Here is a 27,453-nt window from a genome sequence, read left to right as displayed (position 1 = left end):
TAGTGCACTGCGCCTGATGGCTGGCAACACCAATTAGTCTACAAACATGTGCTTCTCTATCCTCTTACGTCTATTAATTAGGCGCCAAAAACTGATTTTGCGCACATATCCAGTGTCAGTAGAGTTAGTACGAGGTGTGAAAACATTGTAATCAGTTGTTACAACGTTATTTCGTGATAATAACACTTGTCAATACGATTTAAAAATTTTTCATCAACCGCAGTATCCGCAGTAAATAAACAGTGACAAGAACAGTACATAACCTCACAATGAACAGTGAAGACATTATCCGCGTGCGGCTTGCAGTTCATCGCACTAATACGAATTTATCTAACGGTGACCATGGCATGCCCAGATTTTATACACCCGGTGAAGAGGTGTGTAGTCAGCCTGACTTTATGAGGTATATCATAACCCATGCTGTCATCCAATGAGCTCCTCTGTTATTACTTCCCTTGTGACTATTTTCTATTGAAGAATATGCCAAATCCGTTTATACCTGTTTTGCCGCTCTTTCCAATAATACTACTTATATAGTCCAACCAGATCCAAAACCAATTGAATTCACCAATAGAGAATTTAAAAAATACAATTGCAATTGAAATCAATAGCTAGGATAACTAGTGGAATTTGTTGCAATCATAATTTCTGCAAGAATGAAAGACCGATGAAGTATCATTACAGTTAAAATCATTGAAATCTATTTCATATAACTAGAGTGTAGGTCAAAGTATTTGAATAATTATATTTGGCAATTCAGAATCTTGTCACAGATTGAACTGGATTTATAGCAATTTGAATCGCCACAAAGAGGATCAATAAGAAAACTCAATGCACTAATGCAATTGTTGCAGTAATTGAACAGAAATGATCAGATGGAAATTAACTTGATCAAGACGTATTAAACTTCATTTCAAGTGAATTCAAAAGTATACAAAACAATCAAAGGAAAATGGATAGAGATGTCATTATATAGTATAAATTAGATTAGGTCTTAATGGTATTACGATCGAACCAAAAAAGTTGAATGAAATCAAATCCATCGGCATTTATTCAAAACAATAAAACGATTGATTTAGTTTAACTTTTGAATCATGCCATCAGTTTTGATGTGAAATTCGGATTTGCAGACAGCAAACAAATCTGTTTCAATACCTTCTTATATATCTTTTATTTTATTAGTTTTCTGGATAAAGTGAAATCACTGAGCTCCATTAAACGAGTGAATGTCCGTAGTGTTATTAATCCTATTTAAATCCAAGCTAAATATCACCAATTATGCATACAGAAGACTTATGATTTAAGATTCATTAGCTTCGAATTTAATTCTATGTCTTGTAATGTTATAAAGAGGTCATGGAACATACATGGATGACAACGACACGCTGCGTGCATCCGTCGCCGGTGTGCTGGAAAAAGTGAATAAACTAATATCCGTGAAACCACTGAAAGCACGATACCAAGGCGAAATAGGAGATGTAGTTGTCGGTCGAATTACAGAGCTTCAGCAAAAACGCTGGAAGGTTGATACCAACTCAAAATTGGATTCGGCCCTGCTTTTATCCAGTGTCAATCTTCCTGGCGGAGAATTGGTAGGTTTGACTACCTTACCGATTTTCTTTACAATCCATGCAAGGTCGGGTTAATGTTTTTTACAATGAAGATCAAGTTAGTAACATTCTTGTGACGCTACTGAAAAATAATCACTGTTGCGCAGCTTGAGGTTGCCTTACGTCTTTATATCGTTTTCTGAATCCCAAATAATTCTAATTTTGTGAAATGACTTGATTTCTCAGAGATACTTGGTTACATCAATGTTGCAAACATTGTTTCGAGTATTATTCTAAACTTGAGTCTGAACTTGAGATGTATCAAGAACAAGCGATTATCTGTGCATGATTTACTGCACTTAAGGTCATGTAGTATTCCTACCTTTACTGACCGAGCAGACTCACCCTCTTCCTATATGAACCCTCCAATTTTTTGGACGATTTTTAGGATATGAGTAACTTTTCTGAATACAAAAGAGCTACAAAAGAGCGATGCACCATAAAAATTTGATCCCTTGAACTTTGGTGTTTTTTATCCGATTCTAATCTAACGTTTTGGATTTATTTTGTTGATTTTAAAGAATTCTTGAATGTATACCAGACAATTTATGAGGGTCTAGTCAGTGAACAACATGAACCCAAAATCATTAGAATCGGACGAAAATGGCAGAAATTTAATCATAGTCAACATTTTAATTCTAAAACCTTCCATCATTTTTTTTCCGTTGCAGGAATATCGTTTCATTCCTGATCACCATCATTGGTACAAATAATATTGCTGGAAATTTTTTAACACTTTTTCTCTATTTCCAACTTCTTACTCAAGGGGAGAACGCATTCATTCTTATGTCGAATGTCTGTCATTGTTTAAAAATGTCTTTCAGAGACGGAGATCAGCAGAGGACGAACAAACAATGCGACGTTACTTGCAAGAGGGTGACTTGATCTGTGCGGAGGTGCAAAACGTCTTTGTCGACGGTTCGCTCTCATTGCACACAAGGGTTTTGAAGTATGGAAAGCTGTCACAGGGAATTTTGTTGAAAGTGCCACCTTCGTTGATTAAACGAAAGAAGATTCATTTCCACAATTTGTTAATCGGCGCCAGTTTGATACTGGGGAATAACGGATACGTGTGGATAGGCGCTAGCATTCACAACGCTGATCGGACGGAAGGTGGTTTTGCGCAAGATTTGTCCCGCATACCGCAGCAGGATCGAGAAATGTGCGCGCGGTTGCGAAATTGCATTTTGGCTTTAGCTAGATCTAACATTTTACTCACAGATACGTCAGTCATTTACGCTTATGACGAATCTACCAAATACTCCGCGAACGAGTTACTACAACCTGAAGCCGCACTCGACGTCGCTCTTCTCACACAGCAGAGGCTCGGCGAGAGAATTGATTGAGATCAAGTTAGCAACACAGAATCACACAAGCTTTCTAATTGTTTAAAATACGTGCAATTTCACCAAACCTTGCAGTATTACAGTTACGAAACATTGACATTTTTAATATCTCTATGAAACAGTGAAAACTGAGGATAACATTTTGCTCAAGCCAAGCGGCAAAATAAACTAACGTAATTGCAAAATTTTCAAACAGATTGATACATATTTTAATTTTTTATTCTTATAAATTCAGACCAATTGCTTATCGAACTGTGAACAAAGGGCAGCCATAAGTAAAATAAGTAGAATTTGACTTTTCATACAATTTTCTCTGTTAGAACGAATTGTAAGTACGAAAGTATAGTTTGAATCAAATAAAAAATTGCCATAAACAATCATGAATGTTGACAAACTTCAGAAGTTTCATCGCGGAACAAAGTTAAAATAATAAAGGTATGGATGAGAAGGTATAGATAGATTTTGGTTCTGAAAATGTTAAAAACTTTGAAGCCGTATGTTAGAGAATTGAGGGTTTAATATATCTATTGTAACAAATAAAATTGCCATATATTATTTCAAATTTGGTACAACTTTTATTGATGGAAAATTGAAAAATGTATAGGAAATAAAAATAAAAGTGGACGAGAATAACACAAAAGTGTATTACGTTGAACCTTTGGTTTGCGCTCAAAATACAATGCTCTAAATTAGAAAGCAATTACACATTTGAAACTGCGCTGTAAAAATAAACATACTATGATACGTTTGTATACATATATATAAGAGCAGTATTTGAGCATGTACGTTCTTTTCTTTCTTCCTTTGCTTTGATATGGTTAGATTTAGATGCTTATTGTATTATTATCATTATATTAGTATAATTATTCATTATAGTAAAGTTGTTTCGGACATACAGCTATACAAAAGCACCGCATACACATCTGACACCAAATCAGCATGAACCAATTCTGTGAGGTCAAGTCAATAACTGATAACCGAATATTTTTATTTCATGTTTGTCTCTCTTTCAAAATACCAAATATTGACTTGAGCACGTGAATTCGTTGAAACGTTTGAACATGAAATAAAATTTCAATGGTCAATCGCGCACATTTGATTTGATAAATAGTATATTGTGTGACACGCAAACTCGGTCTGTTCAGTCCGAGCATAAGTTTGCAATAGGAGTCGTAGGTGAGCCGAAGGCCCAAACAAAGACAAACCCAGAAAACGAGCCAAAGAGAATTTTGCAAATACACGAGGCGAAAAGACCGTTGCCTCCTTGTTGCACACGACTTTTTATACATCAAGAACATGTTACGCGTTTTTCTCGAAGCACGAAATTGACGTCGGTAGCGTCGGTAGCGTAACGTCAGATTTGTTTGTGACAGCGCATGCGCGTAGTACTGAAGCAACCACTTTTAACTCCTAGGGCTCGAAAGTAGTATTTTCAGTACTCTGCGCATACGCACTCGCAGACTCACTCAACCGTGATGGAAACAGATACTTTGTGTAGGGAAAAACGCATAAAACATGCTCGCGTTATATAAAAACATATCCATTCGAATTATTTTATAATATTAATTCTGAAATTGTACGAAAGCTATTACTCAAGGCAATGTACAGACTGAGGGTAATGGGGTTTGCGCATGGAACTTTTAGAGTTGAAGTTTAAAAATAATAAATTAAAGATTCTAAATCTAACAGTCTTGAACATCGAAGAGAAAACGAGGATTGCAATGAGTGAGAAAAAATCGTGAATTATTGTCAAATGTTGAAAATATCTCAGCATGATGATTATTTTGTTTTTATGACAGAGGCATATCTAGTAAAATAAATATCACCAGTACTAAATCGGAACTGAGTCTTTTATGTGTGTTTTTCTAATCTGAATGTTACAAATATATATTTTTTTAATAATAGAATTTTTAGTTAAATAATGCTCATAAAGTAGCCGTGTATCACAAGGTGTAGCAATCTCTACCTATCTAAGAGTTTGTATCAGTACACGATAAACGCGGCCCCATTTCATTCCTCAGGTACGATCATTTATTACATTGCAATAATAAGGCAAAACTGTGCTCCAAAGCTATCGGTATATACTACAGTTCATAACTAACTCTTATTTTATATATTTATGATTATTGTTAAATATCATCACAAGCCGGTGGGACATTTAGGTAAAAGACTTGAAATACTGCGCAGTGTCATGAGCTGCTTCTAATCACAATCGAGTAGCAAGGGTATAATCATCTTGTTTTAGCATAATTGCACTATATCCTTGGTAAATATTATAAATAGAGTAAAACTAAAAAACAGTGTCGTTTTTGTAATTTTCTACAAATTGAAAAATTAGTATTAGCATTACTTTTGGCTCTGTGTGTTTAGCTAAATACAGCGTTAATGTTTGATGTATTTATTTCTCTTTAAAGGTGTAATACATACAGTGTTGTACGTAGCAAAAAATTTCCACGAACGTGTTACGTTTTCTCTTCAAATTACTTTGTTAGACCTATAAGAAACAAAGCATGCCTAGTGAAGTCTTGCGTACATTTTTTTTAAATTTATTTTATCTTTTTTTAATTTTTTTATTTATTTATTATTATTTTTTTCATAAAAAAGCATGCATTCTTTATAATTTTAGATCAAAATTTGGATGGTTTATCCTATTATTCGGTTTTTAAACCAACTTCCAATTAATCAATCATCGGTGCTATTATATAGTTGAGTATATTTATGGAAAAACGTGCTAACAGGTGATCCTTTTTATTGATCAGTTATAAAGCTTTAACTTGTGTTAAAAATTGATGGGCTAGATCGAGTGAATAAACAGTTAGGAAAGGAGGAAAAGCTGTTTAAAAGATTACTAGAAATGTGGGTGAAAAATAATTAAGAAATAATTCCCTAATTTTTTCAGACTTTTATCTCAACTCCAACTCCTACTTTTGGGACGTTTGTGCGCCATATTAGATCCCCCATTTTGAATTTCGAAATTTTGAATCCAAACTCGTAATCAGCGACCCAAGGAACTCCTCTTTAACAAATTTCGTCGAAATCTGTCTTGAAGATTTACTGTTCTATTGAAAAGGGTTAAATGAGAAAATCAACCCTCTGGTGGCAACGATTTAGAGTTGAAATAAAAATCTGAAAAGATCAAATAATTATTTGGAGCCGATTTCGAGAGGGAGACAGTCGAACTACAAAAATAACTGTTTGAATGACCACCGCAATAGCAATGTCAACACCGCTAGTCAGCCAGAACTACAAACATCACAACTCATTATTTTTCTAAGTAAAGCAACTGTTAACGATTCTACTTTGGTTACAATAAAATAGATTAGCTCACCAGCTATTCGTGCAGTATACTTGATATGTATAGTGCCCGCATTAGTAAACGATTAACGTGACTGTATTATAACAAGAAAATGTTACATGCTGTTTGTAATATTCGACAAATATCTGCGAGCTTACGTGTCGATACGTGTGTGAGGCCCATCAACTGTACTTACAGCCTATAATAAATGTTCTATTGCTCGTTGATTACACTATAATTCTAATAAATATGCACCATTGCGTCCAGGATGGAATAAAAATTTTACCTAATACAGAGTTGAAATTATAGAGAAAAAGAGAGAATCGGTAAGTATAAATTTTTCAATATTTTGAAGGACTTTGATTGATACAGAAACGTTTTAAGTACATGTTTTTCATTTCCATTTAGAATCACGGGAAATTTGATATGATAATTAATTTTGAAAATTGCTGTGTAGTGTGCCGACATTTTCGGCACGATATTAAGACTTGTTACAGCGAATCGCTGGTAATCACCCTTAGATAGGCAAGCTGATCTACGTCACTTTATTGTAACCACAATCAATAGAATCCTTCGCATTTGCTCTGCTTCATAAAATACTGGTTCAGGACGACAAGCGGTTGAGACAACCCATTTTTGGGACACTGGGAGTTTTAGAGGTCGCGACTTTGATTTGCATACAGGAATGTTATTTGCGCCAATAATTGTGAAGACAATTACTACAATATCCCTCCTGTGTAACAGAAATAAATCTGATCAAATTTAAATAATGCAACCTGAGAAATCAACAATTTGAAAAAAAGCTTTGTGATTCAAATGTTCAAACACTTAAACTCTGGTATTTATGATCTGATTTTAACGTTTTAAGCTTATTCTATTTATATACTCTTCGTTAGTTTAAATTCTAGTTTCAATTCATCTCTGCAGAAAATGCTATTTTTGTAGCATATTTTGTTTCTAGCGTGACCTAATTTTTCTGAAATGAAAAAAAAAAAGAAATGTTCTCTTTAACAAATCCCCAGAAATTGTCTGAAAAATATACAAGAAATTTTATATTATAATCATTATCTGCAAATTTTATTCTGCGTTCAATATCTATTTTTATCCACTCTGGAAACAATTATTAGCAGAATCTGTTTCAAGTGATCTCTCAAAAACTCTGTAGCGAACAAAATAAGCCCAAAGGTATTATAATGAAATAAATAAGACCAATGTTTAATCATTTCTATCATCTGAATTAGAATTACTTTTTCTCAAATTGTGAATATCACCTTGCATTATTCGAATCGTCTTAGATTCATTTTTATTGCATAATAGAGATGTTGTTCCACTCGTGTCTACTAATATTGGTGCAAATTGACATTGCTGAAGATTTGCTAAACGTTCTTCGCTTTCTAATATTTAATACAGATAATTCAGTCGATTCTTTCTTATTGTTAGTTTCACAAAAATGTTAGTCAAATTCGTGAATAACAAAGCGTAATGTTTACTTAGAATTTCATTGTTCGCAAACTATTATAAGATCCAATATCAGTTAAGAGTGTATGTGTCTCGTTTAAACAGCTGGCCCATTTGGACAGTTGCGTTTAACATCGAAAACACGACGAATAAAAACTATATATAGAAGCGTCATTTGACTTGGTATTATAGTCTTGGTTGAAACGATCATTCAAAGAAAAAGAACCCGACCTAATATGTGCTGTAATAATCAACCGATGCATCGAACATGACACAACAATTCAAGGTGTGGAAGTAACAGGATATACGCGTCCATTTTTTAATCACTTTTAAACCTGTTATTGATGACCTACTCTGACGTTGAAACTGGCATACAGCAGCTGGTGCGATGCGGAGATTGCTGTTTGGACAGATCGACTGTATCTTCGACGATTGGACGCTCCAGCCTGGCCTCCAGTCTAGCCCAGGCAGCAACCGCAGCACCAAAGGCGGCCTCAACGTTCGTTGCGTCTTTGGCAGATGTTTCGACAAGCGGAGAATCCCCGTTCTCAAGACACCAGGCTTTCGCCTCCTCTGTAGAAACCTGTTTTTCCGACTCAGGAACGTCGACCTGTAAAAAAATGGCCGATCGAGTCGCAGCCTGAGCTTTGGTCTGTTAAGCCGCCGAATGAAGTGGACGAACCTTGTTTCCGACCACGATGAAGGGGAACGTCGATCCTTCTTGAACATCCGCGTAGTAAAGGAACTCTGTTCGCCAGAGGGCCAAGTTTTGGAAGCTAATTCTGTCGTCGACAGCGTAAGTTAGCAGGCAGATATCGGAGCCTCGGTAGAACGGCGTTCTGAGTGTTTTGAATCGCTCTTGACCCGCAGTGTCCCAAATCTGGAGCGTGTACGCCTCGCCGTTGATCTCAATGTCTTTGTTCAGGAATTCGACACCGATCGTGTGAAAGCTGTGCTCGTCGAAGTGATTTGAAACGAACCTATTCATCAGACACGATTTCCCGACACCCCCGTCACCCAAAATAACTACTTTCAGCAACGTCGACCTCTGTGAATTGCGGTTTGGCAAGTTCGACACGCGTGGTGCACTGCCAGCTACGTTATTGCTTGCAGACATCTTCGATGCCTTTTGTCTAATGTATTTATTCTCTCCTTTTTGCATTCGTTTAACAAGCTAATTATCGTATCTACAACTGTTTGGGCGGAATTATAATGCAATTCAAGTTTTGGTTTCCCAGAAAGAAAGGCTACTTCAAACCATAATGACTGTTTATGAATAAACTCGAGTTGCCTGACGCCGCAAAAGCTATTCGGTGGGGCTTAGATTGTTTCTTCGACTCGATAGAGTGCTTCGCTCAATCGAAACATTCGCTTGGTTCCAAAGTAGGCTTATCTTGTGTTAAAATTAAATTCCGTATTCGTCGTTTGAGTATTAAAGAACCCCGGACATGGGTACGTAACCTTTGTACAAGTTGACTGATATAGATTTATTCTTTCAGTATAAGCAATTTCCGAGGAACATTACACAGAGGTTCATGAAATTAAGTTTTTCACACCGTCGAGTTTCAAACGATATATTTTTTATTCCTATTTCTTGCTAATTACGTTTCAAATAAATCACTTCCATCGTCCGGGGTGTGACTTGATCACACTGTCAAATGACTCACGGCCGCGACGAACTTCAAGAATTTTATTTACTTATTCGGATTTATTCCAATCTAGATCATAGTCAGTCATTCACTCTAAGTCACATCAATACCTTACTTATCGTCATTCACTGATCACTTCGCGTCGTTCACAATTTCATGTCACAATCGAACGGCCCGAATCAATCGATGACAACCGATTTTTGACATGTCACGAAGGACAAAACCCGCTATTACACTGCAGACGACAGATCACGACGGCCATATTTACAGTGTAATGGGTAGAGGCGGTAAAAGTAAGGAGAAGCATCTCATATGGGTTTCAACTGGAAAAGTGTCCGCCAAAAAGCAGCAAATAGTGGTTCAATAAGTCACCAGAATAATGCCCATAAGCGACAGGGTGTGACGTACTAACGGTCAACTCCGGACAAATTGAGAGTTAGACTCAAAATTAGATGGCGAAAATGAACTAGGACGTATGTAGTATGTAGAGAAACTTTTTTGGAGAAATCGTATGCCAGAGATAGTCCTATGACACAGTTTTGCATGACACAACTCATTCTTCATTTAATTTCTCCGTCACTTTCTTAGTGACCGTGTAAACAATCATCAGTAGCGAACAAATAATTATAAATAAGGTCATCTGTCATGTATTCCAATTTTTTTTGCACTGTCCTTCCATACCGGCCGAGTTATTGCTTTATTATGTCATGGGCATAAGTATCCATGGCTTTGGGACTTTCTTAGGATACTTGAAAGTGATTATTACTAAGAAATAAAAAGATAAATGATCATGCAACATTTACGGCATAAAAATAAACTACTGACCATGAGTTTATTGGTATGCAAATCGTAGTTTTCTGTACCCTGTCCCGGTAGCATAATACATACAACTGCTTTAATACCCTGTCATAATTATTGCACAAAAGTAGTACAGCAATATATTATTTCACTCGTTATTACTTCTAATTTTCAGGAGAACTGTCTTAACAGTCAATCCTATTGCAAGAATCAGGTAAAATTGATTTGAAAAATGGCTCGGTCGGTAAGGGTAGAATTGGTACATAGCGTGCAGTATGTATGTACGGATGGTACAGAGAATCCCCCCCCCCCCCCCCCCCTTCACATGTCAGTATTGTATGATTCTATAAAGCCTACGTCCAGCTGTCACGCGTCAGCTGTGAGAGAGTGTCAATGCGGGGAAGCCGCTGGAATCGATACAAAAATGTCAAAATTTAATTCTCGCATAAAACGACATGTGGCGGCTGTTTCTTGCCCCATGATGATACTAATTGTTCCACATAAAAAATGTTCACATTATTGAACTTAGTAGACATTATATGTAGTTGAATTAGAAACGTGTGACTCGGAGTGAAAGTCTGACACTATTTATTAGCTTTACACCATCACACGCTAGTAGTTGAAGTAATGAAATATTAATTATGAATCACCTTGGGGTATATCAATTATTACGTTTGTTCCATCTGCTCCTACCAGCCAAATGAAAGAATATTTATTGAATAAAGGTGAAAGTAGACTAAAGTACGATCGCATCACGATAAATATCGGGTATCTACGCATCCCCGCTTAGAAAAACAAGTAATTACTTGTCTCCCTTCGACGATTATGTTTGATAAATCAGATTCAATAAATTCATTATAAAACAATGGACTTCTTGAGCGCTGTGACAATTGTGATATTGTCGTTTATATGCGGCGTCATATCGATGTTGGCTCTGCAATGGTACATATTCGTTAAATACTTGGAATCGGCGCCACTTGCCGATCCTCCAGAAAAACCGACGCCTCATGGACGTGCAGTTTTGCCTGATGAACTTTTGGGTGAGGTTGAAAATGAGAAATCAAACTTTCACAACAGCAGCTTCACCCCCAGGCAGAGTCTTTCCCAAGGCAACGAGAACTTGGCTATCAATTTGACACTGCAATTTCTATTCAACGAGCTCAGAAGCGCAGAAAGAGTTCGCTCTTGGCTCTACAGGAAGCTTAACAACGAGTTCAAAGTACTGCTTACCAGGTCGACTACTGGCAAATTTTTCGACAGCGTCCAAGTGAGTCTTATAATTAATTAGAACACGATATTTGCTTTGATCGTCAACTGTTTTCTTTCCAAAACCTTTGCTATTGAGGGCAAGTCGCGCAATAGGAATAGTTGACTTAAAAAAATTTTTTTTGACACTCTTCTGCACTGAATCAGAGTTTGCTGCTGAGAAAACAAATGTTGAAAACTAGTTTTGAATTATTATTGAAAAGTAGTCTACGTTTAGAGATATTTCTCAGAGTGCACAGAGTCTTTCAACTATTCTAATTTCTACAATTTTTAGCGATTTTTTAGGCAAATTGGGACATTAAATATGCATAGTTTTTTTATGAAAACTTGTAGATTTTCAAGAAAATTTGCATTCTTTCAGTGAAAAATGTAGAAGCCACTACAATTTTTTGAAAAAAGGTAACAACTCTTCATGAAAACTATGCATATTTACAATTCTGCAGAAAACAATACCAAACGACACCAGTTCTGTGGAAATTTGTAGTACTAGAAATTTTCACCAGGGAAGCATTTTAATTGTTCCTAGTATATAAATTTATCCATTTATTAATTCAATCACAAGAATATCCTCTGCAGTAGATATATCAGTTACTCAATTGTTTAAAAATAAAATTTCACAGTGCTCAAAGCCGACCAAATACTTTTGTGCCATTTGCAGCCAGGCATTTGTTTTACATGCCATGGTTATGGCCAGAAATTGATTTCTTTATTTATTAGAGATTAATGGGATATACCCTTGTACATAGAAAAAGATATGATACAATTTACAAAAGAAATAACTATTCATACCTACATAAAGCTTTAGAGAGGTTTCTTATAGTATAAAAACTAGTGTTGTAAGGATAAAACCAATTTTTAATTCTCGTTAGGTAATGACGATAGACGGTCAATTGCAGAGTAAGATTTGCTGTTCAAATTTATGTAGATACAGTAATTGTTGTGTTGTGAAGTTCTGCTCGGAGCAAAAAAACGATACCCAGATAGTAATTCGGGACAGTCAATCACATTGTTCAGAATTTTATAAGCAAAAATTACATCTATTCTATATATTACTGACAAGAAATTAGGCTGTTAGAAGAGTTGAAGAAATATTTGAGTAATCGTAATCAGTAAAAGGCATTGAATCGTCGGTCTTAAAAAGGGAAGCCACTGTGACGGCTGAGAAAATAACCGATTTTTAAGAATTTTTTTCATACGGATAACTAATCATTAAAGGGATCTGATTATTGATATTTTATTAAGTGTGTATTAAACTTGTTTTATATAAATTTTTATTAAATAATATTCAAAAGTAACACAACGACTGTTAAATAAAATTTACCTCCCATCGTGGCATTGAACTCTCGCTGAAGGGTTATCTAAAAATGAAAAACAAAATTTTGTCAATATCTATACAAATGTAGCTATCGTTCTACGTGGCAGTTTTTTTTTTTTTTTTTTTTTCTTTTTTTTTTTTTTTTTTCCACTAAATGGTGACGGCTTAAACAATAAAAAGATTCTTGAAAATACTAAAACTTTTAATCTGTTGCCATTTTGTAACTAATAATAAAAAAAAAAACCGCCACGTACAATGATAGCTACGGCTGTACAGATATTGATAAAATTTTGTTTTCGGTTTTCAGATAACCCTTCACCGAGATATCAATGCCATGATGGAGAGGACATTTTTTTATCAGTCGCTAAGTCAAGGCTCATCTTTGTTAGTTCTATATATTTTTTAATAAAAATTTATATAAAACAAGTTTAATATACACTTAATAAAATATAACATATATATAACAACACTCCAACATCGTTTGGATTAGTAATTATTTTTTATTTCTTTGTCAGAAAGAACAGAAATTTTTGAGTACATCCACAAGTTTTTTCGTAATGGATTGAAAATGGGATCATAATTCATAATGAATGAGTATAAGTAACTCCAAAGATCTTGAGTTTTCTGATTAACTATGATCCCACTTTCACTCCACTTTACAAACTTGACGATATATACTCCTAAACGTCTACTATTTCATTCGAAAAAATAAAAAAATCTGCTAAAACAAAATGAAAAAGTCTGAAAAACGTGTTTTTCCCCTGTTAGAGCCTTAAAGATGCCAGAATTGATATGGGGCAGGGCTATCAATTTATTAAGGTCATGTAGTACTCCTACCTTTGCCGACCGAACAAACTCACCCTTTTTCGTATTTCGAACGGAAAGAGTTTAAATTTCGACGGTGTATCTCTCTTTTGAAGCGCAATTCAGGAAAGTGATTCATATCCCGAAAAACGTAAAAAAATGTGTGGTTTTACTCCCGCACTTTCCGCATTTAAAGGACTAAAAGTGCACAACTGAGATACTTTGCACAATTCCGGAAATAATCACACATTTTTTTAACGATTTTCGGGACATGAACAAATTTCCTGAATACCGGTAACAAAAGAGCGATGCACCGTCGAAATTTGAAACCTTTCCTTTCGCTCGTTTATTTAATGTAAGAAGGAAAAAGGGCGAATTTGCTCAGTCGGTAATGGTAGGAGTAGTACATGACCTTGACCCGTTTTTTCACCCTGTTAATGCACTTGAAAATTTCCAGAAAAATTTATGCTGATGTTGGAGACCCTCAACTTGATATATCAATAATAAAATCTTTTACAATATGTTGAAATCTTTTGAAGTCTCTGAAATTCTCGGCTGAAAAAATCCTTTGAAATCCGTTGAAGTCTCGTGTAATCTTTTGAAATCCCTGAAATCTTTTGAAATTCTTCGAAGGGTTAATTTGTATTTTGTCGTTGAGCAATTTGACTACTTATTAAAAATTTCCTTGATTATCTAGTTAGTAGTTTGCGTTGGGTTTGAAATATGAAGTCATGGAAAAACTGACCAGCACGTTTTGAGAAAATTCTTAGAAAAAGGAAAAGTTCTTGGAAGATATTGGAAAAAAAATTTCAAGCATCTATGTTTCTTAAAAAACAATGTGCAACTCGGTGAAATGTCGAAACAATGGTTTTTTTGCCAAATAATGTGTGAATTTTTTTCTCTTCTGTTACGCTATTTTTCTCTTGGTCCTTCTTGCTTCTATTTTGCTCTTGGTTTATTTCACACATTTCGATCACTCTTTTCATTCGTAATTAGTTGATATTCAGCAAAACCACATTATATATTCTGCAGTTCCTACGTTTAAAAATAAAATCGTTATTTTGCAACGTATTAGAATTTTTATTCTCGATACGGTTAAATGTAAATTACAAGCCCGAATAGAGCAAAAAAAAAAAAAAAATCATTCGGAATTCCAATACTTACAAAGTAACTCCATATATTTGCAAAATAGTGATCCTTTCAAAACTCTCTTTATATTAACGTAATGGCCTTCCATTTCATCAACTTTTGATATCATTGACGCTGTAGAAATTTTAGGAGATCCATAATACACGTGAAAAATTGGCAACTGCGATAAAAAGCTAGAATTTTTCCAAGATTAACTTGGTAACATTGAAAATCAATCACTATATGTATTTACAGAACTTTTCTTTTTTTTTTCCTGTTTAAATTTCAGACAATGTTCTAAAGTCGCGAAACAATGATGTTCCGCAAAAATGCACTATAATATTAATGTTAAAAATTTCAAGTTCATAAATTTTCGTGAATTTTACTATAAAATATTAGAATTCTTGAGCCTAAATGACTTTTTCATTCTTTGGCCCATATTTCATTTTAAACTCCAACCCTAGGCTTTACTCAAAAATTATCTGTTCACTCCCAGGACTTTTCACAAAATTGGAGCAATTTGTTTATTACTATCTTGTACCTTTTGACTTGTCATTTTCATCAAACAACAAATGAACCAACGGTCTTTACCGACCGTTATCTGAATATTCATCCTTTCCAATAATCCAATTCTTCTAAATATCGTTATTATTTCCAAGACATAGAAGTACAAACAATAGCAAATATACACCTAGGTATCTAAAAAAAATTCTCATGCATATTAATTATTTTCGTTGAATTTTTAGTTGCGAGATCTTCACCTCGGCAATCAATTCCCGACAATAAAAGGGTTGGAGGTGGCAGACGCAAAAATTGACGCAGATACAGGATTATTGGAGACCCTGGACTTGGGTTTGGATCTTCATTATTGTGGGAATTTCCAATTGTCGATCGATGCTAAAATGGTGCTGGGAAAGACGGCTTATTTGTCAGTGCAAGGTGTAAATATAGAAATTATACAACCATGGGATATTCCACGTGTAATCAAACTGACCAAAACCCTGACCTACGCAACGCCGGTTCAACCTTTGTGAAATATATTAGTCAGTTGGTGAGAGTATGTGTGATTGTTCGTACTTTTTTATAAATTTCGAAGATTAATTTCAAAAGAAAACATGGTGGCCCCCAAAAGTTGAAATAATCAGTTTTTTAGATTTTTCGCAAACCGTTTTTATGCACTCAACATCTCAGAGAATACTCCTCTGCTAGTGTAAAGATTCATGGGTAAGTTTCGTTATGGGACCGGAATTGGTTAATGTGTTTTTCATTCGATTCTTATTCGCTTTCATTCAATTTCATTCGCTTAAAACTGACCTTTTTTGTACCAAACTTTTCTGTTTATGTGTATACTCTATTACAACGCGCTCATTATCGATTTTTACATCTTACGATTAACCTTATCGTTTTACGATTTAAACGTCTTCGAATAAAAATCAACGAATAAGTAAACATACTCTTATCAGCTGCCAAAAACGTTTCATAAAGTTTGAATCGGTTTTGAAACGGTTAGAATTTCCGTCAGGTCGATTACACGTGGAATGCCTCGGATAAGAAAATTTTATTTCCTATAACAATTTTGTATTCTTTTTAATTTTTATTTCATTCAAAAAATATGGAATATCCTGCAATTTCAGTGAAACGAGTAACGGGAAGAGCTCGACTACAGTTTACGCGTGTCCCCTACACCCATTGGTCTCTCAGCTTCTACTCTGAACCAATTCTGGAATTTGACGTACAGTCGCAGTTTCAGGGACGCCAGTTACAACCGCAAATTATATCGCTGATCACCGGCCAGATACGGAGAGCAATTCGTAAAAAACACACCCTTCCCAGATACAAGATGCGATACAAGCCTTTCTTTCGCAGGCTCAATGACGAGGATGTTGATTTGATCGAAGTAATTACCCCCTATTGGGAACATTTTCTATTTCGAACAGCTATTATTCTTTAGAAAAGTAAAGTTTGTACGTTAAAAATTAGGAAAAGGAAAAAAAATGTACTGGGTCTGTAAGAAAGGGTTCAAAAATGAACGTATGTATCCTTTTCCTTTCACACTTAGATTGTTAATTCCTTGAGAATGCGGTAGGTGATTATTACCGTTAACGAGTAACGCTGCTGAAAGTTTTTTTAAAGGTTTTTTCTCTCTTCCTAACTTTTAATTAAAGCAATATGGTTCGTTCATCCTTAATACAATTTGTGCCACTCTTTCCCCAGGATTCAAACCGAAAGCTGAGTCCGGGAAACCTGGAAGTGACGCTTCTAGAAGTGAGTCGATTAAACATGAGCCCCAATTCATTTAATACAGATGAAATGGATCAAATTGAAATTTACTGCACAATGAGCGTTGACGCGACGCCCTGGGTTTGCTTGACACAGTACAGCGGAGTAGCGTACATGATCTTAGATTTGATAATCAGTAAGACTCCGCATCAGCAACTCGGCGTCGTATTCAGGCAGGACGTCATACCTGAAATTGGAATCAACTGCGTTATAGTAGAAACTATCGTGGCGGGCAGTCCAGCAGCAATTGGTGAAATGCGGCGAGGCGACATATTGATCGCTGTGGATGGAAAGAAAGTGTTGAATATGAACCAGGTTGCGAAACTCGTCAAAGGCGCTGCGCAACGAAGGTTCATTATCAGGGTGGAGAGAAAATATGCTAAAGCAGAGATGGAAAGACAAGGTTCCGTGAAATCAGAACCCGATAAAACAACGTTCGATAAGGTTGGCATTGAGAAGAAGGTCAGCAAGAATGATGTATCGAAAACCGAATTAACAGCTAGCGAGAAAAGCACCTCGGATTCGAAAAACACGAAATTTGATACCCCGATCAAATTCTCTGAATTAAAAGAAACTGACTTTGAGATGTTGGACTTGGGCGATGCCAGCAAACTATCTACAAGGAAAGAAAGCACGACGCACAGCAGCGAGGATACACCACAGACCCCCTCGTGTCCCGAATCACCATCTCGCAGAATTTCTACGATTTCCACCATTTCCAATCAATCTTTGATCACAAACATCAGCCAAATTTACTCGACTGACGATGGCAGCGTTCAAAGCATGACTGATTTGTATTACACGACAAAGGAGAAAAGCGTTGCGTCGCTAATATCTTTTGAGGAAACGCATAACTTTCAAATTGATTCTGACCTTCAGTATTTGAACCTGGGAGTTTGGGCTAGAGTAAAAGGCGGAGATAATCCTCCACTTCTCTTGGGGTACATCAATGCTCCCGTTAAACTGATACTGGCGCAGTGCTCTATGTCTACGATCGGTCACTATCTCAAATGTTATGCTCTACTTCCACCGGATACTGGTTCGTCATACAGCATTTTAATATTAGAATTTAATGATCGTATCTACTAGTCTTTTAATATTGATGTGTTTGGCAGACAATGCTTGAAAAACGATTTTTTACAACGACCTGCGTATTTTGATCGAATATTGTATCAACTCACTAGATTCTCACTCATTAGATTAAATTTTCGCTAGATCTCGACTGACCTTGATGTTTTGAAATCTAAAGAATCGACTTCAAACATTTTCATATGAACACTCGCTGTGTATCTGTAGTCAATTTTTCGTCCGACGATATCTTCATTTGGGCTGAATCGAGGTGGCTCTCTTTAACTCAGAACTGATTAGATTTTTGACACATTCGGTTCAACAGTTTTCGAGTTATGCATGTAACAAAATTCACCAAAAATTCGAAATCCTAATATCTCGAAAATTGACCCACGGATTTTTATGATTATTGCCTCAATCGCCACGGCTTTTCTCAACTCAGAACTGATTAGATTTTGGAATCGATCGGTCTAGTAGTTCTCGAGTTATGCACATAACAAATTATGATAAATTATATCAAATTATTTGATTCATTAACGTTATCAGAAAAAAATAAAAACGGTTGTCACAAACTAGAAACAACATTGTTCAGCATAACTTTTTGAAATTTGCTATGCACTCTCTACAAATAGAGTATTTCAAACATAATTAGTTTATGCCAAAATCGGCTAACGGTACAATATTTGCAGCAAATTTGGACAAATTTCGATAAATGATATCATCTTTATCCTACGCTAATCACTATCTCTTCTGCTGGCTATCGCTAAAGTCAATTAAGTCGCAATAATTTTGAAACTCTGCTTAATGTGACTTTAGAATACCAGATAATGGAATCCTCCATTGTGCGACACCAAGAATTTAGAAACAAGCGACTTTGGACTGGCCATGAAACAGCTCTCGAACTTCCCGTTTTCATACTGCAGGTTCCGATTTCATAGAGAAAAAAAAAAGAATAATATCCGATTTGAATTTCGAACTACAAATTCAGATTCATGATTAACGATTCTAAAGCTCTCGGATACCATATTATGTACATGAAAATTAGGATTTTGTTATTATGAACCATTATAATGGATCTGCATTACAAATTTTTGAAGTCTGACGTTGTATTCGTTTTCAGTGACCCAAAAAACCTAGCAAAAATAGTCGGAGGTGAAAAACCAACGAATTTCGTATTATAAGAATCGTAATATATTGTCTACCGCACAGATATTTGATAATGTGTTTATATAAATGAATTTTTGGTTACCAATTGAAATAAACATTTTACAAACAGGTTCTACAATGACGTCGAACCTGAAATTGCAAGGTTATTCTGGATTTGATCCGACGCTCTGCTACGGAGATGTATTACTGTCTTTTACATGGAACGTCACCCAAGGTCAGAATCAATTGAACGGCAGCGAGGCAGGCAGAAAGGAAAATCCTGAGACAGCAAGAACCCCTCAAATGATAAACGTCGAAAGCGGGGACAAAAAATTGCACGATTTCATAAGAACACATTTCCACAGAGCGACACACTGCGACTTTTGTTCTAAAAAGGTAACAGTTCTGTTCGCAGGCTTATTTTCCGCAGGCAGAATAGTCTAAAAATCATATTTTCTGGTATTTTTTGTTCAGATCTGGCTTAAAGACGCTGTTCAGTGTCGGGATTGTGGATTGGTTTGTCACAAGAAATGTGAAACAAGGTGCCAGACTTCTGGAGTTTGCGGTGCTGATAGTCTCACAACTTTGGCTTTCGAGGCGGATGAAAACGAGTCTAATATCGCTGCGGGAGACGGCGGACCCGAGATATCATTCACCACGTGTGAGGACCAAGTTCAGGTATTAGATATGTAACAAAAATCCATTCTTACATGATTTTTAAACTTATAATTGTAGTAAAAGTGCGACCAAATCAATAATTATCTAGTCATTTTTCAATAATCGAATATTAAACTTTATTTATCAACCTATTCATTTATTCGACGTGTTACTGATATAATATCTAAAACTCAAGTTTAATAATTCTGAAAGGTGACATTTCTTCGGACAAACATCCCAAAAGTCACTTGATTTCGCCGTATTGGATCCGCTATTTTGAGTTTCGAAGTTTCGAGTCCAGACTCGTAATCGACGACCCAAGAAACCCCCTTATATCAAATTTCATCAAAATCCGTTAGGTAGATTTACTGTTCCCTTGAAAAGGGTTAATTGCGGAAATCAACCCTCTGGTGGCGCGGGTTAAAGTTGAGATAAAAATCTGAAAAAATGATGGAATTCTTTTTGAATTTGATCTTTGAAGTCGATTTGAGGGGTAAGACAGTCGAAATACAAAAATAACCTTTTTATGGACCACCCTACTGTGTGTGTACAGATGAATACTGATTTACATCTTTTGAAGTGCTAAAATTCAATTTTATGAGTTATACCTGGTAGCAGCTAGCATGTAGAACGGTTAAAATACAGTTGAAAAGTTGAATGCGGTAATAACAAAATCAGGGCGCGGGGATGATGGGCGTGAAGGCCAGTATAGCGAATACGCTGTTTGGTCTGAAGAGAGCTGGAAGTGCGACTTGCCTGGCACCGCCGATTTCTGGCAGCGGACTTGCCTCCAGAAGCCTCCCACCCAGCCCATGCTCGTCTCGCAAGGTAGAACGGAACTCACATTTCTTCCTAAGGCCAGCACCGCTTATCAACTCAATTAAACTTGCCTTTCAAAACAATAATGAATGAACTTTAGTTCGCAGTTGTTAAAAGTTGTCCAGAAACTTTTAAGAATGCCGCTTATAATAATGTATTATTGTACCCTGTGATATATTCCAAGTAGTTTTTACAGTTTGTAAAATAAGTAAACTTTTACCTTAACGCTTTACTTCGATCTGCTTCGCTTTTAGAAAATTAATTTAATAAAACGTTTTAGGTCATCTTGGAAGCGAACTCGAAACTGTTTTATGCATGTTACTGTAGTTGGTTTGTCTTCTTGTTCAATGAAAATGAAGACTAAAAAACCAAAAGTTTATCTGAATAATCTGAAATTGATGAGAAATGCATATTTGAGTTGCGTTCGTGGCAAAAATCCACAGTACTAATGCTGGCAGTAATAAATCGTGTAGTAATATATTTTCTTTACTGTTGCTTGACGATTAATAATTAATGATTACCTACTACCCCGGCTTGTATCATTTCTGTAAGTTGATCTAATTCACACAAATACGCAGAGTTCTGTTGTTGGTGGACTGGGAATAAGCACCAATTTATTGGAAGGAGCGGACCCGTCGATAGTAGGGCCACTTTTGAGCGGAGACCTGGATGACGGCTTGATGTCCCGAGCGAAAGATACGGGGAAATGTCTCTATGCATATCTGGAGCCTGAAGAACGAGTTGACAAAATCAATTCCATGGTAATTGTTTACGATAATTATGTGCACAAGCTGTTCGTGATGATTAATCACTTTGACAATTCGCAAGTCATTGTTCTTGGTCTTTATCTCACACAGATGAGCAAGTTGAAGACAGCACTCGATGTCGAAACTACCTCTAGGCTGAAATTATCTCATAGCGGAGAAGCGGGCAGTGCCAAATTGATCGCCCAAAGCGATTCGAGAGTCCAAGCGCTGAGTGTTTTACTCCTACATTATTGCGCAGGTCTGCAACATGCTCAGGAAGCTATGGATCGGCCAGAAGTTGAGAAGGATCTTTAGTTTAATTGATCCTCGGTTTAGCCCAATTATATATTTATTTATAGATAAGGATTATGATATTAATAATAATGAAAAACACGAAGTCAATATAGAGCAATTGCGAATCAATTGTTTTCGTCTAAAAATATTAAAGGTGTTATTGATCAGAATTTCAAAGCAGAATGTACTGAAACTTTGTATGCAAATATTTAAAAATTTCGTCGGTGACAGTCAGTGGAATTCTTTATTTCATTCGACGTTTCAGTCGGGCCTGGCCGCCCATCTTTAATCTACAGAAAATGTTACGAAATGAATATAAATTTCTAAACAATAATCACGGTGCGCAAGGCGTGGGCCAATTGTTAGGTCAGATCCACTTTTACAAGTTTTATAAACAATTCTTTTAAAGTTCTACGTATCATTAATATAGATTTTGTTCGATATTAAGATATCAAACACTTTGAAATAATTCCCTGCCAGAAATTCCGGATAGATTTCGGACAGACAATTTATACGATTTAATTCGCATTCGAAGTCGTACGAAATAAGTACGAAATTAATCTGAAATAAATCCGTCTCTGTCTGAAATTCGTCTGCATTGAAAGTGGAATCACAAATGAAATTGATGAAGTCCAGAATTTGTACGAATCTCAGAGTCAGAAATCTGTTTCATTAAAGTCAATTTAAAACAGTACAATTTGCTTTTATTTTAAACATATACCCACTACGATTATTGTTTAGAAATTGTATTCAAATAAGATAAAGAATTTCACTGACCATCACCGACGAAATTTTCCACTAATTACCTCATGGTCCCGAACACTAAACTCATTTGTCTGTAAAGTTGAAGAATTATCATGTCTCTATTTCATGAACATTTATATACCAGATTATTAAAATATAATTTGAAGAAATAATTTCTATCATTGTTGATCAATTTGAAAACGAATTATTGAGGCGTTTTGTATCATCCACATATCGTCGTTATTATTATTGTTATTGTTGTTATTATTATTATTATTATTATTCTTAGTTTTATTATACAATGGCATCTGCAAAATTGTAACTTGCAATATGATCTATGAAGTTTACAATATTTTCATGTCAAGTTTATTAGCTACTTGAATAAGTTTTTACATTTTTCATAGATAAATTTTTAAATACCAGTCAGCTCAAATATAACGTGAAGGCTAAATCCTCATGTCTATTATCGCTATATCATAGTAAATTATTTACCAGAAAACACCAAAAGCCAAGACTTGAATAACATAATGATAAATGAATATATAAATTATTGTTAATTAGGTATTTATCTATAAGAGAAATTCTACATTTCATTCTTGCATTTCCATTACTATTGCTAAATATGAATTCCATTGTACGGTGCACGACAAACGAAGTGTTTAACTATTGTCACGAATGTGTGACTGAGAATGTTTTTCATGACTGATTTCCCTGCGTTACGCGCTGCATTCTCTACACTTCGTTTGGAAAAATCCGTATACAGCTACATGCAGCAACGAAGAATAATGTCCAATATTGACATTGTCTATAATTGCATACATATTTATTAATTACTAATCAATTATAATAAGATTATTATAGTAGGAATGAAATACTTCGTAGGAGTAAAATGCCTACTATTTCATCCGCAGGTAAAAGGGAATATGTAGGGATATAATATAAATAATGATAATGAATCAATCTATATGTATCAATAATATGTGAATCAACGAATCTACAAACAACTTTTTTTTATATACAACCATTACGACTAACTTAAACGAATGTAAAGTATATTTATACACAACAAATGTATCTAGAATGTGAAACACACTTGCGTAAATTTCATTTTACTTATTGTTTATGAATTTAAAGCAATTTAATTACATTTGGATATTTGCTCGAGATAAATGAGTTTATCCTTCATATCTTGAAGTAATGACATAAAAAATTAATGTTGTTAGATGATAAGGAGCTTATATTTGTCATCTAGATAACGGTAGTTGAAAGCTGAGGTGAATATATCCAAGATGATTATTTTAAATGAAAATATAACGATAACGTACAACACGCCAAATGAATATGTAATATCAACTGTTGAACATTTTCCCATTTTTAGAGTTTTTACTTATTTCAACTACTGAAAACAGAAATATATTGCATAAAACAAGGTAGAAAAATGAGTTTATTCATCTACTACCTTTCATATGATATTATAATACTATATATCCGTACAAAATTAGGATCAACCATTGAGAAATATAGATTATTTAGAAAGTCTAAATTACTTTATTTTCATCCACACCTGTTTCGTACATATTCTTTGCAAGGAGTACACGTACGGAAGTTGATTTTGCGACAGCTAATTTTTTTCCCTAGCTTTTTTATCGATCGAGATTGCAATGAGCCTAGCAGGTGGGTATTTACATTTTCATGGAGCGATGCCCACTTAAGAGACTAAGCTAAAAATAATTGATGCATCGATTAATCGAATCTAAAAAAATAATCAAACACAACTCGATTAATTCGATCAAAATTAATTAATTAATCGATTAATCGAGTTTGAAAAGTAATTGTTCATACTCGATTAATCAGAAAAAATAATCGATTTAACCTAAAATCGATTGTTTTCGGTTATTCTCATCATGGATTCTTATTATGGAATACTCTACCATGTGTGCCACTATCGCAAATCAAATAAATCCGCAAACGTCGTCAGTACAAGGTTCTAGATTTTTTTTTAGCGAAGTAGACATCACGATATTAGTATACGCTGCCCTCGCCAAAAAATGCCTGCAGTCAGACGTTATTATAGTTAAATTGAGTTGAAATATTAATATGGCCTTATTGAAGTGGAAAATATTTTTATTCTGCATTATTTTAAACATTGTTATATTATATTATATTATCAACATAATGGCTTATTTATATTCATTTGTATTTGTATATTTGTTTACTTTTTTCGTAGCTTAGGCAATATTGAATTTTATCCACGTGCGTCAGAGTGGCAAGTACGAAAATACCTGCTTACAATATTCGTAGCTAACACAAACGACGCGAGCCGAAGACACAAAGATTCAAGCGCTGGCCAAGGTTTCCTGGTTCCAATGAGCTGTGTCTTTGAGCTATACCTAAAGACGTAGGAGATTATTGCCCAGTACTATAAAGCCAAGCGAAGAAGTCATGGGGGATTTTGGCCCACGTTCTATTTTCGTCGGAAGACATGCACGCGCAGTATTTTCTGGCTTCCGGCCAAGCACACCGTCGTGTATAAACATTTTGCCTCTCTTCGGTGCTTTCGTACGAGGCCAGTGAATGAGAAAAATAAACTAAAACATAGGCGGCATGATTTTCCTCCCGAAGCTGCAGATACGTGCAGTATATAGAGAATCGGAGTCACTTTTTAATTGGCCGCAATTTCGCTTCTAGTTTTTTGTGGAAACAGTTTTATTTCTAAATAAAATTGGATGGAAGTTTAATCGTAGGTCAGTTACACACTTCTGACAGAAGCCGTAAAATACACAGGATTTCAAAAAATTTCGTACCGTGTAGATGTTTTCAATTATGGAAAATCGACAATATGGCCGCCGTTGACATTACGGTTGTAATTCAATTTCAGATATTCGCTAACTCTTTTTGAGTACACTGTTGCAGCTGTATCGAACTGTATTTTACACTTGATGAAACGCTGCTAAAAATAACTTTTTAGCTGCGAATTAGATAAAGGACATTTCGATTTATCGCAGTTTTAAATTATACACTAACAAAAACTTGACTTTTTCCTCACTTGTAGCTCTCTTCTAAAGTAATTCTGAACTAATATTATAAATTAGAATTTACGATTTTCTTTTTTCCTAAAAAGCTTTGAAACCTGTCCACCATGATTTTTCAGTAGAAACAGAAGAAATTTTTTGTCTCGTCAGGTAGAAAAATAGAAAGAAAACGTGATGATACTCCGTTCTGAAAATTCTTCAATAACAATTACCCTATTCTTTGTAATAAGTAACGCAAGTAATACAATAAAAAGCCTGATAAACTATAGATTAATACCGATTTGGAAATTTGTCATAAAACGATGCTTTATCGCCAGCCGATATCTATACCGAATGATTTTCGCAAGTGGAAATTTATGATCGGCAAGCGAGAATTAGGTCAGTTTGAAAACGAAGTCTTATGATCTATAAAAATACAGAGCTCTGTTTTATTCGCATTTTTTCTGATCAATTGATTTCTGATTAATATTCATATGAAAATAGTTTTCATTATTAACCCTTCAATCCACGCTGAGATGCCCAGCGTCCCATTTTTTTTTGTACAGTTTTATTTATTAAACTACTTTTTTGATAACAATTGCATAGTTTTTAGGTTCCACGTGGTCCCTGAGATATTTATAAGTCAAAAAACAGATACAAAATTTATTTGTTTATTTATTGGAAAAAGAGCACATGTAAACTAGTGGTCGAAATTTGTTCTTTCCCACGTAAAAAAGCATTTTCTGCTAATCTACAATAAAAACCCGAATACCAATTTTGACACAAACTTAATACACACCAAAAAATTTTACAGAACTTTTACACAATTTTCTTCTTATTGTTCTTGTTTCTCCGCCATATTGAATCAGCCTTTTCGAAGTTTCGAATTTCGAGTTCAGATTTGTAATCAGCGTGCTCAAAAAGCGTGTGCATAAAGAATTTCAAGTGAATCGTATGTAAGTAAAAATTTCTGCATTGAAGGGTTAATAATCATGTTTCCATAACTTAGCTTTTGCGCTGAGTATTTGCTCGCAAGTAAAAAGTGCGCCGTTGGAGTAAACGTGAAATAATTTAAGTAAGAAATAATTTCATTCGTAGATTGGAGTAATGCCAGGGTGTTAAGATACCTAATTACTTTAAGTGTCGCACATAAGTACCAAGCTTAAGTTGAATGAAAAATGAAAACGCGGCTTGAGGGCGCTAGCTGCTCCTGCTGCGTCTTCCGGTACAAAGAAACAGAAATCAGTCAGCTAGCAAGTATGGTGAAATTTTCAAAGAAAGTGTATCCAATATAATCCTGCACGTACTTGCTAAATCCGTCAGTAAAATTATTCCTAAATGTATGTTAAATTGTTAAGCTTCGATACAAGTATAAATACTCCTAAGAAAGGTACGTAAACTACAATAAACTGCAAACTAGCAATTCTCATGTGAAACCGCGTGCAACATGTAACCACCATTTCCTTGTTTGATTGTAAATGTTGCAGGCCCCTTTTGTACTTTTGTTATCCTCTTCAGTTCTTATTAACAATAACTCAAATAAATAAGAGATTTAAACCAGACTGAAATTCAATATATGTATACCCACTTCCAACCAAAAAAAAGGAAATATTACAACAGGTTATGGGCCCAGACATAACCAAGGGTATACATATGAACTGAAATAAAAGAGGATAACAAACGTCTGGAAAACAATCGAGTCATGGATACAGTCAGATCTCAACTGGAAAATCTCGCAGAGGACAGTCAGGGAGAAGTCAACTACGAGTCATGGAGGTTCAAGCTGAACCTAACCTTAAAGACTAAGGATCTTTTTCAAGTCGCAACGGGTGCTGAGGTTAAACCGCAGGGACCAGATACTGAAGCAAGCGTCAAGGCCTGGATGAAGAAAGACATTGAAGCTCAAACACTTATAGGTTTAAATGTAAGTAGCGATATAGCAAAGAAAATCTGTAACTGTACGACTGCGAGGCTGATGCTCGAAAAGTTAGAAACTCTATATGAGAAAAAGTCAGATAT

The 27,453-nt window shown here is 35.2% G+C and overlaps 3 protein-coding genes across 5 annotated transcripts; 2 read left to right on the top strand and 1 right to left on the bottom strand.

Moving 5' to 3' along the window:
* Positions 1 to 116: 116 nt before the first annotated feature.
* On the top strand, positions 117 to 5,246 carry LOC124416118 (exosome complex component RRP4). Of its 2 annotated transcripts, none has more exons than XM_046897014.1 (3): positions 117 to 377; positions 1,352 to 1,592; positions 2,435 to 5,246. In XM_046897014.1, the coding sequence occupies exons 1-3, from the start codon at positions 343 to 345 to the stop codon at positions 2,954 to 2,956; spliced, it is 798 nt and encodes a 265-aa protein (XP_046752970.1). In that variant the 5' UTR covers positions 117 to 342; the 3' UTR covers positions 2,957 to 5,246. The 2 variants fall into 2 exon arrangements, with proteins under 2 accessions (XP_046752970.1, XP_046752962.1); XM_046897006.1 differs by having other exon boundaries at positions 118 to 403.
* Positions 3,509 to 9,612, bottom strand: LOC124416178 (ras-related protein Rab-9A). The gene is made up of 3 exons (XM_046897103.1): positions 8,392 to 9,612; positions 8,063 to 8,319; positions 3,509 to 5,450 (listed from the first exon to the last, which is right to left on the bottom strand). The coding sequence occupies exons 1-3, from the start codon at positions 8,869 to 8,871 to the stop codon at positions 5,432 to 5,434; spliced, it is 756 nt and encodes a 251-aa protein (XP_046753059.1). The 5' UTR covers positions 8,872 to 9,612; the 3' UTR covers positions 3,509 to 5,431.
* Positions 9,613 to 10,511: 899 nt separating this feature from the next.
* On the top strand, positions 10,512 to 22,064 carry LOC124415953 (PDZ domain-containing protein 8). 2 transcript variants are annotated; one of them, XM_046896712.1, is made up of 9 exons: positions 10,512 to 11,423; positions 15,416 to 15,608; positions 16,304 to 16,566; positions 16,884 to 17,988; positions 19,294 to 19,559; positions 19,638 to 19,841; positions 20,499 to 20,648; positions 21,218 to 21,400; positions 21,497 to 22,064. In XM_046896712.1, the coding sequence occupies exons 1-9, from the start codon at positions 11,022 to 11,024 to the stop codon at positions 21,698 to 21,700; spliced, it is 2,970 nt and encodes a 989-aa protein (XP_046752668.1). In that variant the 5' UTR covers positions 10,512 to 11,021; the 3' UTR covers positions 21,701 to 22,064. The 2 variants fall into 2 exon arrangements, with proteins under 2 accessions (XP_046752668.1, XP_046752677.1); XM_046896721.1 differs by lacking the exon at positions 20,499 to 20,648.
* The last annotated feature ends 5,389 nt before the right edge of the window (positions 22,065 to 27,453 follow it).

The sequence above is a fragment of the Diprion similis genome, chromosome 1 (genome assembly GCF_021155765.1).
Source record: "Diprion similis isolate iyDipSimi1 chromosome 1, iyDipSimi1.1, whole genome shotgun sequence".
Lineage (NCBI taxonomy): Eukaryota > Metazoa > Arthropoda > Insecta > Hymenoptera > Diprionidae > Diprion > Diprion similis.
This window is presented reverse-complemented; position numbering and strand designations above follow the sequence as displayed.